General features: G+C 43.1%; 1 protein-coding gene across 2 annotated transcripts in view; it reads left to right on the forward strand.

Moving 5' to 3' along the window:
- igsf21a (immunoglobin superfamily, member 21a) overlaps window positions 1-16,026 on the forward strand; it is a 181,453-nt gene that overhangs the window by 154,506 nt on the left and 10,921 nt on the right. The window contains exons 6-7 of one of the 2 annotated variants that reach the window (XM_070958331.1): window positions 4,076-4,556; window positions 11,433-11,518. In XM_070958331.1, coding sequence (XP_070814432.1) covers window positions 4,076-4,556; window positions 11,433-11,518 — 567 coding nt within the window. Of the gene's footprint in view, window positions 1-4,075; window positions 4,557-11,432; window positions 11,534-16,026 lie in introns of both variants that reach the window. The other variant, XM_070958330.1, reaches the window with a different exon arrangement.

Here is a 16,026-nt window from a genome sequence, read left to right on the forward strand (position 1 = left end):
AACCATTGATCTTTCTGTGCGGCATAAAAAGTAATGTTCTTCTTGTCAGTACACAGCGATGCAGGATAATCACACAGCATGCGGCTTTTCTAAAGCAGTGCCCGACAAAAGTTTCCATGTCACTTTGTGAAATGCAACCGTTTATTGGAGACATGTAGCACAGTGAGAGACAACCTCAGTGTTATTTTGGCGGCTTTATAATCACTTGTGGAAAATTAATCAGTGTTTGCTCTCCCATTCGAGCAGACGTGAAAGAAGTGATGCGTTTTCCGTTATCTCTGCCTGTCAGACAAGGAAATGTGGGAAATGAGATTTTAGCAAATTAGTAGGCATCTTAAATGAATACAGACCACGTTTACAGTGATGGCAGATGTCTCCTTAATTGTGCTTAGATTTTGAGATGAATTGTGGATTGATTCATCGTAATATTTGCAGACATGCAGGGTGCTGGTGGCTCGTTTTGTCGGGCTCATGAGATTCAGTCTAACTCGGGACCTTTGTCTCATGTCTCTCTCTCTGCCTTCTTATCTGGCTGCTGTAAGCTCTCCAGTACATTCACAAATGCCATCAAAAATCATTTCAAAACACATTTCAACACTTTCGCAAGATGTCAAATCGTAGCCTTGCGGAACTGTACTCCACTCAGACGGATTGTTTAATCCCGAGTCACGATTTTGGAGGCATTAATTGAACGGTGTCTTACAGAGTGCTCACATTTAACTAATTTATAACAACAGTCAGAGCTCTGCTGAAGCCAACACAGCCTGCTGATTGGCATTCACCAAACAGGACATCCACTAAACAACATTACAAATTACAATCTGAAATGACTGGGTTCAGTCAGTTCCTCTGACATTTCTATATGTCTATTTATATCTGTGTCTGCAGTATTTCCAAATCCATATGTGATCTGCTTCCCAGTAATGAAAGGGGAAATGAAAAAGGAGCAGAACTGCAGGATAATGACACAGAAATAACACTCCACTCTCTCCCTGCAGCTACATATCTGTTATCCCATTCATTCATGTCTTTGATGAAACATTGATAGATTCCTTTTCTTATGCTTCAAGCAGACAGGTGGCAACGAAGGATATTTAGTCATGGTGGGATCCTTATGAATAGCTAAACCGATGCTTGATATTTTGCTGCAGGTGAGACCTCCGTAAAGGTATTATTTCTGACTCACACGCAGCAGCACACGGCTTATGCACTCTGTTAAGCTGTGTAGATGTTTAATCAATAATTCTTTTATGCCAATAAATTAAGTTGCCTGTTAATGTTTACAGAAACAAATCAGTTATTTAGGCTTACCGAATTAATTCCCCATTATACCGATCCATAGCCAACACAGGTGTTATTGTGTACCCACACCATTTTGTCCAACAAAAGCTACAGAACAGGTGCATGGATCGCTCTAATCCACGCTGCTCTCCCTCCACCTGCTGTGATAATTAATGAGGTGTTTTAATACCCAGTGAAAAAGCGCCTTCTCTTTGCAAGTTGTCTAGGAGCTGTAGGAGTTAGCAGCAGAAGCAATGGGGTCATTGTGGATCTGAGGCTGATGCTTCTACTTCCCATTGCGCTATTGGATTTTAAGCTCTGGCTCTGCAGAGCACATTAGGTAAATGCAGATGAAAGGTGAAGAGTATGAAATTCTCCCACATGGTAAAATTCAACTGAGGAAAATCTGCTAATGGAACTTAATTGGTAAATTAGCCTTATATGCTACACAAGCCTTTAACCAATACATATTCTTAAGTACTCTTGACTACCAAATGTTCGAAGAGCTCAGGTGTATTATCTTTTCAATGAGCAGGTTTCCAGAGATACGAGTACCTGACGCAGCCTGGGCCTCACCTGCCCCTCAGCTACAGTAATAAGATGGAGTGTAATAATGTTACTTTGCACATGTGTGTGCAGTGAGCTACACTTACCTTTTTGATGAGCTTTTTAAAAATTTTCCAGCAATATCTTTTATGTGTGTGTGTGCACTAATTAAAAATTAAAGGTTGTACTCATAGATGAAGTCATTAGTCATCTTTTAACAACAGATTGCACTGCAGTGATTTCAGAATTTCCCCAACAAGGACAATTTATTATCAGACGTGATAGACTAGATGGAAAAAAGGACATGACAAATTTAAGTACTCAGATCTGATCTTCCTCTAATGAAATATCTAATTAAATTTAATGAAAATCAATTGAAATAAATAATAAGGACCGCTGTGCATCAACCTCTACAATCACGTCCCAAAATGAACAAAGTAAACGGGGAACAGCAACTCAAGTTTGGAAGAAAAGTTTGTTTGAACCCCGCCTCTGTACTGAGAGTGTGCTGCAGGTAGATGGAGCCATGGAGCAATGCGAGGAAGGTAGGTAAGAGCCGCAGGTTGGTTAGGAGGACAAGTGGTTAAAGTTTGATTTTTCTTTATCCATGGCACTGACAGCAACCAGTTTTGCTGAACGCCTTTGAGCAAGGTCACCTCGCCCCATGTGGATGTGTACAAGCCGGCTCTGATGGCAGGCATTGGAAAGTTTTTAGAGTTGGCTATAAATACTTTGATACAGCCCAGCAGCACAACACAGCTTGTGATATAATGATGCTGCATCTGTCTTTGCAAACATATCCTCATCAACAAGGGGGCCCACACAGACAGACCCCATTCATCAGCGTTTTGGAATAAAGTTGCTGGAATAAAGGTTGAATTGAAAGGAACTCGGAAGGTTTGCAAATCAGCCAGGCTTTGTTCATTTAAAGTGACAAAAATAAAACTTTTCTGAACGATGTTTCACTTTGTAATTAAAAGAAAATAGTGTGTGTGTCCTTAGTTACCAAATACAAAGTTAGCAGTTGAAGCAGTGAATTGGACCATATTTTTTAGTGTGTACCGTCGCTTTAAAGACGAATGCTGATCCATAGACAGGGCCCTGCGTTGTGAAGCTGTTTTGGGGTCCAGGGATATTTGATTCTATCCATTTTCTGAACATGAAATTGTCATTTGGAGTTATCCCTCCGGAGCTCGGCCTCATCTATACTTGTTGACACTCATTATTGCTGTTTACCCACTCAAGGCATCAGCCGTAGAGCTGGCACCATATCAAAGCGCACTTCAGCCATCTCCTCACAAAAACCACTAACAATACAATGAATGAATAATGACTCTTTGATCTTTGGCAAATTGAATTCAAATGACCAAAGGTCCCCAAAAGAACTCTGGATTAAATTTTCTTTGAACAAAAAAAGAGAAAAGCACATCTGTTTCCAAAATAGCAACACCACAGGCAGTGATGATACAACCTTATTTCAATGCTAATGTCTGGAGGTTATAGGCTGAAATGGGAGGATAAATTTCCCGTCGGAAGATATGGCAACCAGAGATGTTAATAGACTCATGAAAGGGGGAGAAAACTCCTGTAATATCGAGGGAAAAGCTCTCTCGGTGGCCTGCTACTACACCACTGACACAGAAGATGGTTTTTAAAGCTGCACTAATCAGCACTATGAAATTAACAATTGAAAAAAATGATGCTCCTAGTGTCAAAACAAAGAATTATCACCCAGCTCTGCAGCTCCCCACAGCTCTACAGAGCATTTTAGAGCCTTTGGGTTCATCGTTTTTGCTTTTTACAGCCCACAGCGTTCCCATTTTTGGTTCGTTCTCAGTTTCCATCAACCCCATCTCTATCGCTATTTTAATTTGTCAGCCGAAAAAGGTCTATTAAAGCCACTGTACGCTACCTGCCCTGCACCAAAAGGCACACAGACAGAGTTAGCAACAGGCTGGTGAACTTAGTGGAGCATTTAGCTCCTGGAGAGAGAGATTTTACTAAAACTGAGCTAAAATAAAGGAGAATCCAACATTCACCAAGCGGCCAGAAACAGAACTAAAAATGAATGTGCTGGATGTGTAAAGAGGAAACTGTTCGCCTTGTCAAATTTATGAGGTATATGATGACAACCTTGTTCTTTTCTGCTAGAGTCCAGTAAAAACAATCCAGTAAAAGTGCAGCACAGTACATCTTTCCGTCCTCTTCCTGCTTCTCACTCTATTTTTTACTCCTTGTTCCGTCTAAGGTGTACTTCAAGCGTGATGGTGAGCTGATCGAGGTGATCTCCTACACTCAAACCTCCACCAACGAGCAGGGAGGCGGCTCAGCGGGGGTGAGAGGAGCCAGGCCGCTCATCAGCAGGGACCTCGATGACACCAAACTGCAGCGTTCCCTCTCCCTTCTGGACCCCGAGGGGCGGTCGGCACGTCTGTACACAGAGAGCCCCCAGCGTGTCCACACTCAGGGTCAGCAGGCCCACGAGCCCAGCCCCGCGACAGAGGTCATCCCGGAGACAGTGGTGAGCCGGGAGTTCCCCCGCTGGGTCCACAGCACAGACCCTCTCTACTACTTCAGCCACACTCACCTCCCCCAGAGCGATGGCTCCGTGGTGGTGCAGGCCCGACTCACCTGGACCCTCAACCCTCAGCTGGATAATGATGCCCTGTTCAGCTGCGAAGTCAAGCACCCGGCGCTGTCCATGCCGATGCAGACAGAGGTCACTCTAGGTGAGCAGGATGCAGACTAGCTCATTGTTCTTGCATGCCGCTGCCTTTTTCTCATCTGTCCTCTATTCCCCCTCCCACTCCCACACATTCAAAACACCTCGACGCACACGCAGCCTTTTCTCATTTCTTCTCCCTTTTAATCTCCTGATGTCTCCTTGTATCCCCTTGCCGCACTTGAAAACCGACTGGGCCCCCTTATGTCTCCTTTGCAAATGTACTCAGAACAACACTGATTTTCATTTGATGCCACTTAATTGTGTTACAGCTGAGCAGATTGCGAGTTTAGCGGCGAATGCAAAACTCCATGTGACTGACAGGGCAATTCATCGAGCTGTCTGTTGCTAGATTGAGTTAACTCAGTACCGTTATTGAAAAAGTCAACCTGAATTAGACGAGTCAAATGAGAATTTAGACACACTGACCAGTGTTATATCACTGGAAAGACAATCTCAGGCCCTTCTTCGAACTTCAGTGAGCTCCTCCCTTAAGCTCTTTAGTCTGAAGCTTTAGTTTGTTTGTTTTTTTAACACACATCGCTTCTAAAACGTGTCTGCTTATTTGCAAACTATCAAAGCGGGAGGCGTATTGATTTAGATCATGAATCCTGAAAACATAATTTAAGGAAAAGTTAGCATTAAGTTTTAATGGCGTGCGATCCAAGAGAGACACACACAGTCTCTCATTTTTTTAATCTAAAAACAAAGATGGCTTCCAGCGCATCCAATTAACACTTCAAAGGCAATACATTGGCATGGTCCTCCTGGAAACAAGCCACGCAATCCTGACATGATAAACAGAGACATTATCTTCCACGAGATGCTAGCAATGGTTGACGGCAGGGAGACGCTCTGAATGAGGAGATGCTTGGTGCGTTGTGTCTCGCTGTCAGTATTTTATCTCACATCACCACCTTTCATCTAATTAAATGTGTCCTTCTTATTATGCTGGTGAGCAGCTGTGGTCACTCAGAGTGGATGTATGGACACTGTCATTAACATCTAAAAATGGAAAGTCTTTAGCAGGTTTAAGAAGTGACAAGTAGGAGTTTAAAGGCACACCACAGCTTTTCCTCACCTGAACTGTGGTTCACTGTTGTAAAGGAAAGACTTACAGCTCATTTCATTCACATAAGTCAATACTGCACAGTAAAGCTTGCTGACTTTGTCACAAATAGCAGCATGATTTTGGGGGGAATTGAAAAAAAGTGCATTGTACTTATCATTTTTAATGTTCTAAGAAAAATTCCTATCGTGATACTGGCAGTATTCTGACTTGTTGATGTGACCTCATACCATTATGCACAGCAGCATCGAACATGGCTGAAAGCGAAGGCAACACAGCTACCAGCCTCACAGTGGAGGAGCTGGTTCAAAAGAGATTTGATGGACCACAAACCACTATAATATGTAAGAAATGCAAGACGACCAACAACAAAGGACGCAATGCAACAAACTTATTTCACCACCTCAAGCAGAAGCACCTGCTCGTGCATGAAAAGAGCTCAACAGTTATTGTGAGTCCTAAACCAAACAGACAAACTGCATCGGCTCAGCGTAGCATCGCAAAATCTGTGGCGTGATGGATTCAAGAATAGTAGCACTGCAGAAACACCCTGAAAAATGTGGTATTGTTTTGAGGCCGTATCACCCAGTGCTGCATTAACATCATGTGACACTGAGGACTCCTTGGACCTGAACTCTGCCAGATAATCTTGTTGCAGAAGTTTGAGCTATCCATTAATCCGTCTTTCTTTTGATGGTGCACTCACAGATTGTTGCTTGAGAAGAGAAAAGTTTTTGGATTTTGGGTTAATTTCAGTTTCAGTTTAGTGTGCCAAGACGATTTCCTGCCAGAATCCATACACATATCTGGGTAAATAGGATGAATCTACAGGGTCTCAATTAGTGAGGAAGGGACACTCCTTTCTGTTGTACCTCTTGAATCAGTTTTCTGACAAGAGGCGTGTATTATCAGATAAAGAATATTGTGCAGAGCAGCTGAAAGGAGGCCGGTGTTATTCTATATGTCTCTTTTGGTCGATAAATCCCATAAAAAAATCAAAACAGTAACTAGTCTGTGACACGCAGCCCCAAGCTTTTTTCCAGCTGAACACATAAATCTTTACAAAACGGTACTGTGGTAAACACACATATACTATAGTTCATTTCTAAGAGAGGCTCGTTAAATTTGTAAAACAGCTCTAGCTCTTAGCAAACATGACTCAAGCAAGTTGTTGGGGACTATTTTCAGCTGCGTATTAATACACGTGTGGCACAGCAGTGTCGCTGGTTCTACTTATTAGTGGGATCAAATTATTGTTGCTTTTGGTCTTTATGGATATTAAGAAAAATATGAAATATTGCAAGCCTTGTCTTATAGACCAGGGGTTCCCAGACTTTTCCATGCCATGGCCCCCCAGACAGCATTAGCTTCTGGCCGGGGACCCCCTTTGCAAACCCACTGACAATGCTACAAAATATGTAAAGAAGCATCAACTTTTAGAATGATTTTCTTACTTTTGTTCACTATTCAATAATTATTACATTTGTTTAGCATAAGAATATTAAAACGAACATGTTTTGCTTTTTTGCTTTTTTTTCTTAACTTCCCTCCAATTTTCTGAGCCTCCCTAGCGCCCCCTGGTGGCCCCCCACTTTGAAAACCACTGTTATAGACCATTCAATCATATCCAAGCACGATCCGGTGTCTAAATAGACATTTTAAAAAACGATTTTTGCAATTGGGACTTTTTTTCAAATGGGAATATCTCATATAAGCAAATAACTCTCACCATCATCTCCCAAGTGGTGGGAAACATAGTACATCACATGCGAGACGTAGACGGCAGCATCAGTCGAAGGTATAACGACATGAGCTGTCTTCTCCAGACAAAGTATTGCAATAAAGCCTCTAACAGCTCTTTCACATGTTGATGATAAAACAGATGACACACCCTGAGGGGAATGGGCCCTGTGAAACTCTTGCTAAATGTCAAAGGCGCTAATATTTTGACAAGCCTTCCTCTCCGCTGCGTTTGAAGTCATTAATTCATCACTACCTTTGTTCTTTTAAAGAGACGGAAGCATCACCAGACATTCCTCTTTCCCCACACCACCTAAAGGAAAGAGAATGTGCGTTTGCTGCTTCTAATTGGAGCTCAGTTGAAATTCAAAGCATTCGCAGACCTGCTGGGGACTTGATCCGGCTCGGGATGGAATGGAATAAAACAAGTAATGGGGTTGTGATAGTCTGACTCACAGGAAGTAGGCTGTTGGCATAAGAAGAAGAAGAATCAGAGGGACAATCCCCTCTATTTGCCACACAACATACACGACACGCCATGCAATTGGTGAAATTTGTCTTCCGCATTTGATCCATCCTGGTCGTCCTTCCTCCGCGGCACACCAGGAGCGGTGGGCTGCCACCCGACCGGCGCCTGGGGACCCAGTTTCCTTTGTCACCATTGGTCAGGTGGTGATCTTCTTGCATGTTTTTAGTGGGGGTTTTTTAAGGAGGATACCCCAGGTGAACACAGGGAGAACTTGCAAACTCCACACAGAAAGGCCCCTTTCCTCGAGCAGCAGGCACTGAAAGCATGGTGGAGGACACGCCCCCGGCGCTCACAGCGGGAATCGAACCCCGAGCTGTGAGGTGACAGTGTTCCCACCGTGCCACCATAAGGCTGCCATTGGCTGAATGGTCTCCATTCTTGTCCCCTTGCGCTATTTGCGTAAAGTACAGCAGCAACATCTAAGCTCATCCTACGCACAAGTTTCGAGACGATTTGCATCGTGCAGTAAGGCAGAATTCTCCCTATTTTGCAAGGTCACCATTGCTGCATCCCGGGCTCGCTGCCGTCCAAGACGATTGGTTTAAAGTAACAAGCCAGAGGGTTTTTTTCCTCCGACTACACCAGAATGATAATAGGTTCAGTCAGACCTTTCTCCAGCACTGTCGCAGCGCTAAAACGCTGTGTGGAGATGGGTCTGGCTATGCGAGACGAGGGTTACGATTCAGGTCAGAGGTTGTTATAATAGAAATTTGATTTTGCTCATATAATAGACAAAATGGAACACAGAGTTTAAGAGTATGCAGCAGTTTTTTTAATCTCTAAATGAATGTGACGGTGTAAAATAGCTCACCTAAGGATTCCCATCACTGACATACCCGATTCATTTAGATTATGCAGCTATAACTGGATAATTATGCTCAGGATCTGTCCTACTGTATACACACACATACACACACACTCTCGGCTCTCTCAGGTGTGTTTGGTCAGGAAATGAAAAGGAGGTCTTTGCAGTGCCCATAAGTAATAAATCTTTCAGAGATTTAATATTGCCACATGAGATGGAGCGACAGTCTGACAATTGACCAATGTTGCATTACACTTTATGAATATTCATGATCGGCTCCGTGCTCGCCATGCAAATGGACCGACGCTGCCTCGTGGCCTTGGGAGCCTCCTCTATGAGATCACGCGGCCGGTCTATTTTACTCTCCTGGATTGTATTCATGACCATGCTGCGTCTTAATAATTAAAAGCATTTCTTTGCGTTGGATTTAGATGAGCTAAGTTGTTTATTATTCAGCATCATTAGACAAGTGGTGGATTTCTCATTTCATACGCAGGACGGCGGTGAGAAGAGATCCAGGCTTCCTCACATCTCCCAGTCACTGCTTCGTCAGACCGTGATAATCAAAGAGCAGATGCTCAGTTTCAGGAAGGCGGCTGTGATCTGTGTGTGTGCAGGTGTGTGTCTGTGTGTGCATTTGGGGGGGATTGTGTGCATATACGTGTGGGGTTATTTGTATGTAAATGTCTGTGTCTGTTTGCCAATGGAAATCTAGATTTGTTATGTGTACCTAGTATGTTGTTTGTGTCTGTGTTCTTCGGCAGCTCGGTTCCGCATTCATCAATCTGTCTTATCTCCCTGCTTTGGGTCACCTCGTCTATCCGTGAAAGACATTACACAGTGTCGGATTCACCACGATAGCGTGATCCAGCAGTCAGTCAGGCTTTTTAAATTCGCTTTCATGCCTCTCCAGCTTCTTTTTTCAACGAAACCAGTCACCCAGCTAATGTGACAGGTTCCCTTCAACTGCTTTAAGTCTGTTGTGCAGCTGGGTAGACCTGTTGATGTCTTGGCTTTGTATTAAAGCACACCTGATGCAGCGTGCGCAGTTGTTTTTCTGTAGGGCATGTTTATTCTCTGAGCCCTCCTGAAGTGATAAGAGTTCCTCCTTGCATACGGAGAAAGTTGGGTCTTAGGTGACGGTCTCACGGGAGCGAGGCTCATTTCCCCTGTGAGGCCCTCACCCTCAGAGTGAGGCTGTGTTATGTCCATCACACTGCATGCTGCCCTAATCAAAGGTGGTGACGTAGCACGCCAACTGTCACTGTTGGAGCAAATCCCAGAAATCAGCCATCATCCTCCCCAGCCATATGCCTTGCGAGCTCAATGTGACGCCATGACACCAGTATTTAAAAATACCCTTCCGTTAGTGTGTGGGTGGAACGATAGTGTTTGACACCGTCATGCCAAAACTCGCCTGTGAAATGCAATCCGTCGTCGGCATGAGATGGAGCACTTAGCCATGTCAAACTGCTCACATATTGTCTTTCGATGGGTTGCCAGTATAAATACGCGGATGTTTTCCTTTAATCTTAATAAAAAGCTACTGATTCCAAGATTTCCTCTGCTATGCAGATTTTCCGGATAAATGAGTCAGTTTATGCAGAATAACAAGTTTGTGGTCCAGTGGAGCTAAAATCTTAATGAATATCTGCTCCTCCGCTTCCACCCCTTTGCATTGCATGAAGTCTCTCTAACGATTCTGTGCAGTTCAAATGCTTTTGTTTCTGCTTCCAAAGTGGACCCCAAGATGTGATATACATGGGCAATGCCACATGCTCAATCCTGTTTACATATATGATAGTGAAACTCCTAATCCATTAGCCTGCTGCAGGCTTGCAGTCAATGGATGCCTAAGAAAAGGCCATGCTTCATTAGCCACAGTGGACAGTTTGTTGCCAGATTAATAGCTAAATACTGAGGTCATTTGTCTGTTTATTTATTTATCCTTTGGTTTAACTCATCAATGAAAACAAGTACCCAGTGTGATTTATATTGAGAGTTCAAACCAAATTAATTGAAGAACTCCTGGGGTGGACTCGTACAGGCGTAATTGATAGGATGCCCTTAGCTTGAGTCTTTTCGCATGTTCTGCTCAGTCCATTTGTCTAACATATGGAACTGCACAGCGTGTGAACCAGTTATCTTTAGGGGAATTGTTAATCATCTCAAATCATGCAGAACCTGCTTGTATGGGCCCTAATGCAGTATACTGTGCAGCTTAGCCACAATGAAACGACTTACCTTCTCATAACATTATGCAAATCTCTAATTTTATTTTGACGCTTCACACACAGGACGATCACTGGCCCTTCAAAATCTCAGAATATTAGAATCTACCTACTCCCTTTCCTGTTTGCATCCCATTGTTTTAGAGGGTCCAAATGAAAGCCATCTGGGGGCTGCTATCCACACCAAGACAAGGGAATTAGCTCTCTGAGTGTCCCTTATCTCACTGCCTCCACACTCCACCCGGTGCACTCCCATTCTCCTCTAGTAATGAGTATCTACCCAATTTAGTTCTTTTCTCTCCAAGGGGGAATAAATCCAGCGCAGTCCTTTGGATGAAAGAACCTGCAGGTCCCTTCCCTCTCGCCCCGTGACCTTAATTGACAGGAAATTGTATTTGTCTCTCTCCCTCTGTGACAAAACAGGTATCTGACAAGATTTGCTCTCCACGCTCAGTACGATGACCTTTGTCTTTTTGTCTCCTTTGTCTTTTTTTCCCCTCTCTTTTCAGCTGCTCCAAAGGGTCCTAAACTCTTGATGTCCCCCACTAGGGCAAAGGTGGGGGACACAGTGCGCATCACTGTGCAAGGATTCCAGGTAGGATCGCCTGGGGTAAGTGCATGGGGCAATGAGGAAAAAAAGTTTGGTCTCTAGTAGGAGACTTGTCCTTGTGTGCATGTTTAAGTGTGACGTCTCTGTTGGGCCTGGACATCTTTTCCTCAGTCTTTTCAACTCTGCTTGCAATATTAGTCAAGTTTTGATTCGCATCTTAACATTGTGGTTTAAGTATACAGGCTGTAAAAACTACTGTAAAAACTGATATTTCATGGCTGTTTCTCAGTAAAGCTTTACACCTGGGCCACACCGCCTACCTGAGCTGAGTGTGTGTGCATCGCAGATCCTCCTGCTTGTCATTTTGGCGGCCGTGTTAACAGGTTAGAGCAGCCACACAGCCCACGCGAGCAGGGCGGTTCAGGCACGGCTGCGGCATCATGTCATCTGGTCTATTTAAACTTAACATCTCCCATATCCGTTTCAAATTAAAAGCCCTTCAGTGTTTCTGTGGACGGAATCCCTTCATTTGTTAACAAATGACATGAAACATTCTGTCACTGATGGCCATTATCAAAGGCAAACTCAGTGTAGAAGGATGAGGCACTGCTGCAGCAACGCTGTCTGTGTGGACACGCATGTGGACGAGCCGCAGCACTTCGGTGATGTGGCCGTCACGCGCAGGTAGAGGTGGGCCAGTGAAACTCAAAAATGAAAGATTAATTTGCATATGAATGACTGGGGTCCATCTGATGTCCATGCCCATCGGTCTGACTATGCTATGTCGTTTTTTTCTGCTTTCACACTTTCTGCTCCATGATCTCAAAGAAGGAGCTAAAGGTAACAGCAAAGAGATTGTCTTTGTGTCACTGTCATCCCCTGACAAAGAAAAGACCATGTCCCGAGTGTGAATGGCCCGTGGATGGTCCTGATCCCTTTGACAGGAATGACACATTGAAGCCAGGCAGCTGGTGCCAGTCAGGTGAAGAGGATGGGGCTAATCCTGATACAGGACCTGTTAATGGCCCACAGCACAAATCGCCTTTGTTGCCTTTCGGTCACTGCTTGTAGGAATCATAAGTCTTCGGTTTTATTCTGACACATTTCCATGCAAAATGAATGTTTTGTGCTGCTTCTGGTTTAGTGCACCGAGCTATTGACTGCACAGATTTGTACATGTGTTTACGTCTGCTGAATGACCTCGGGAATCTGCGAAAGTTTTTCTTTGAACAGTGTTAAAATTGGTTATTATAAACAGGCTTGACTGTGGCATACAGCCAGTTGGGCCCCCGCGGCAGCGAGGGCATCGGCGCATGCAGACTGATCAGAAAGCAAATTTCCCTTATCCTTCAGTGGACCTCAGCTCTAGGGTTTCACAAGTAGATAAGATTGTGTGTCAAGACAGATAATTTTGACTCCCGCCTTTCTGATAAAATAAGATGCCAGTTTCCCCTCAGGTTTATTGTTTTAGGAATTTATTATGGATGATCATCCTGCAGTGTGGTCTCTGTATTCATTTTTCATTGCTTTATGTATGAGATTAAACAGGACGTTGATGGTTTGCGCACTACAGTGCTCAGACCTTTTTAATTTGGACTCTACAGGCTCTTGGGGCCATGTGACAGGAAGCTCTCACTTAAACCCTTTTAGTGTTTTTTTCTTTTTTTTTTCTTAATGTGACCTTTTCCCAAGAGCTGGTCTCAATCTACTGACTCATTTAACCGCTGTCATGACTTATACATAGACCTTGGAGAGCTCTTTTATTCACATTTATTTTGAAAGGTTAGACAATTCACACCAGCTTTGTCACAACAATTACAAACCAGCAGGTTGAGTGCTTTCACCGTTTTCACTCTTTCAGTGGGTCACTTTGGATTATTCAGGGCAGCTTTGCTCCACACATGTTCAGAGTAGTTTACCTGAACTCTGAAATGTCTGGTTTGTGCGGACATGTGAGAATGATGTGATTTGATCTCGGGTGCATGACAAACAAATGCACCAACACTGCTCGCTTTGGGGAAGGATTCTCAGATGTGCCCTTTTTTGAGTCAGTGGAGAGCGATGTTGACATCTGATAGCAGCTGTTTGTGCTTGAAAAGCCGCAAAGGAAGACAAACTGCAGTCTGGACTCATTTTCATTTTCAGCTGTTTGGTCGTGCACTCTTAACTGATATGACCAGCGTTTAGGTAGTGTTGCACAAGCTGGATTTGTTGGCTCTGTTTTGATTCACTCCACTCACATAACTCATTTTGAGCGCATGCACCTCTCTTCCAACACAGATAGTGGTGGCATGTGGAAGACATTTATTTTACACCTCCTGCTTCATTCACTGTGTTTGTCACAAAAGATGAGGTCATACATTGCTGATCTCTAAAAACATCACTGAGGTCAGACCTCGAATCTCTTCAATGAGCCATTAAGTTCTGCACGAACAGACATCTCCTTCTGTCTTGTCATGTGTCAAGTACCTTTGATGTCCAAATGACGTGGGCTTTTCTTTGACATAGAGTGCTGGACACCCCTTTCTACACCGAAAGGCTGAACTGTTGAAATGTGTTTCAGGGCCTTTTATTCCAAGAGTGTATCAAATGGATGGAAGGGATATTATATTGTGTGTTTCTGTGAACTGCATGTTCGTGCTCCATTCCTATCCTCCAGTGGACCTCACCATCCTCAGCGTTGTTGCTCCTAAAATCATTTCTAAAATTGAAATAATTGTTATTTAAGCCAAGACGGGACCTCCAGGTGGGAGAGGGTTAAAGTTCATACTCACTACTGCCCCTGCAGGCTGAAGCAGGGATTGTAATGACTCATTAACTTGAGCTGTTTTTCACACTCCTCCGTTGACTTACAGCCCCAGGAAGGCTTTCAGACTACATGAGGGCTATTTCACAGGCTACATACTGAAAGATACAGGCCTCTTAAACATGTATTTACCTCTGCCAAAGAGGTTATGTTTCAGTCCCGTTTGTTGGTTTGTTTGTCAGAAGGGTTACAGAAAAACGACTTTCCCGGTTACCATGAAACTTGGTGGAAAAGTGTAGCATGGGCGAAGGAAGACCATGTTAAAATTTGGAGTGGGTCTGAATCACGGGGCGGATACACAACTTATTTTTCACTTTTGTTAACATTGTGAGAATGGTCATTTGGCCTTATATGCCATACATCTTAAAGTCCAGTAGATGGCAGTAAAGCTCATTAGTGTCAAAACAGCCTTCCACTGCACAGATAAACAGAAGTCCACTGGTGTTTAAAGTCCCCTCTCAGCTAGCAAAGAGCAATATTAACACTGTAGTACGGATAAATAAAATAATAATAAGGAAAACGAATTATTAAGTGATGTTGATAATCCAAATGTATTAATCCAGTTTTGCTTCACAATTGTGTATTTAAATTTTTCAACACCACAACACCTGAGACGCTGCTAACGTGACACAATGTTTGCTACCTGGATGGTTGTGAATGTCTAAAGCTTGAATCTTTCTCACTCCTGAATAACTGCAGCCTGTTTTTAGATTTATTTTTATTTTTTTTTTGTAAAGTGGTTCCAGCAGGGTTGGCTTTGTTGCCGCTTGAATGAAGGAGTGTAGTGTGCAAACACAGTGACAGCCTATTATGATAGAAGTCAGTAAAGCAACTGCGAGTATGTTAGGAAACACTTCAAATGTTGATATTTAGGTAATTAATCTGTCTTGCATTTATTTAAATGGTATGAAAATACATTGTGAAATTGCCGTTAGCATGTCAGCTACTATTACAAAGCTTTTATTTGGCTCAGCATCTGTTTTTCTCAAGAATGATGACATTTGAGATATTTTCTATTGTTGAGCAGCGAGTTGCTGCAAGTCCAGTTCGGGGACATTCATACTGGTTATACTTGTATTTGTCTGTGTTTGCTTGTATGATTTTTGTTATGTGATGTTAAAATTGGGGAATGCAGGAAGGATGGGAAACAGTATATAAGCTGGTTCTGTTCATTTATCCCAAATGAAGCTGAAGACTTATTGTCAAAAACTACTTTTTAAAGGTTTTAGCGCTGAGAGAAAAGAAGGTCCACCGCTCAGACTGAAAGGAGTCTCTCAGCTTCTCTTTAATGACACAGGCGCCTTCTTAGAGAGCATGGAGCAATATTCATTCAAGTTGTGAGTACTTCATATTAGAGGAGGAATAATTCAGCATCTTTTATCTGACTGTTGAGTTAAAATGATGCTCTATAGATGCTCAAACAACCACAACAAACTGTCATCCAAGCATATTTCACAACACGACTGGAGACGGCGGAAGGTTAAATAAAAAAGAAAAAGGTCCCTCCTTCGATGGATGATCAGCAGGGCTGCAAGTACCCTCATATATTATGAAAAAAGACCTTGAATAAAGACTGTTTTAAAAAGTTAGGTTGTCTAGGAATATGTGTGTGTGTCTGTGGCCATGTGTTACTAATGTTGTGGGGACATAAATGTGTTTGCACAGTCACATTGTGGCGACTCATCCAACCTTAAGGGGACAAAATGCAAGTCCCCATAATGTAAATCATTAAATTTTAGGGTGATGA

This window comes from Chaetodon trifascialis, chromosome 3, assembly GCF_039877785.1.
Source record: "Chaetodon trifascialis isolate fChaTrf1 chromosome 3, fChaTrf1.hap1, whole genome shotgun sequence".
In the NCBI taxonomy this organism is placed as follows: domain Eukaryota; kingdom Metazoa; phylum Chordata; class Actinopteri; order Chaetodontiformes; family Chaetodontidae; genus Chaetodon; species Chaetodon trifascialis.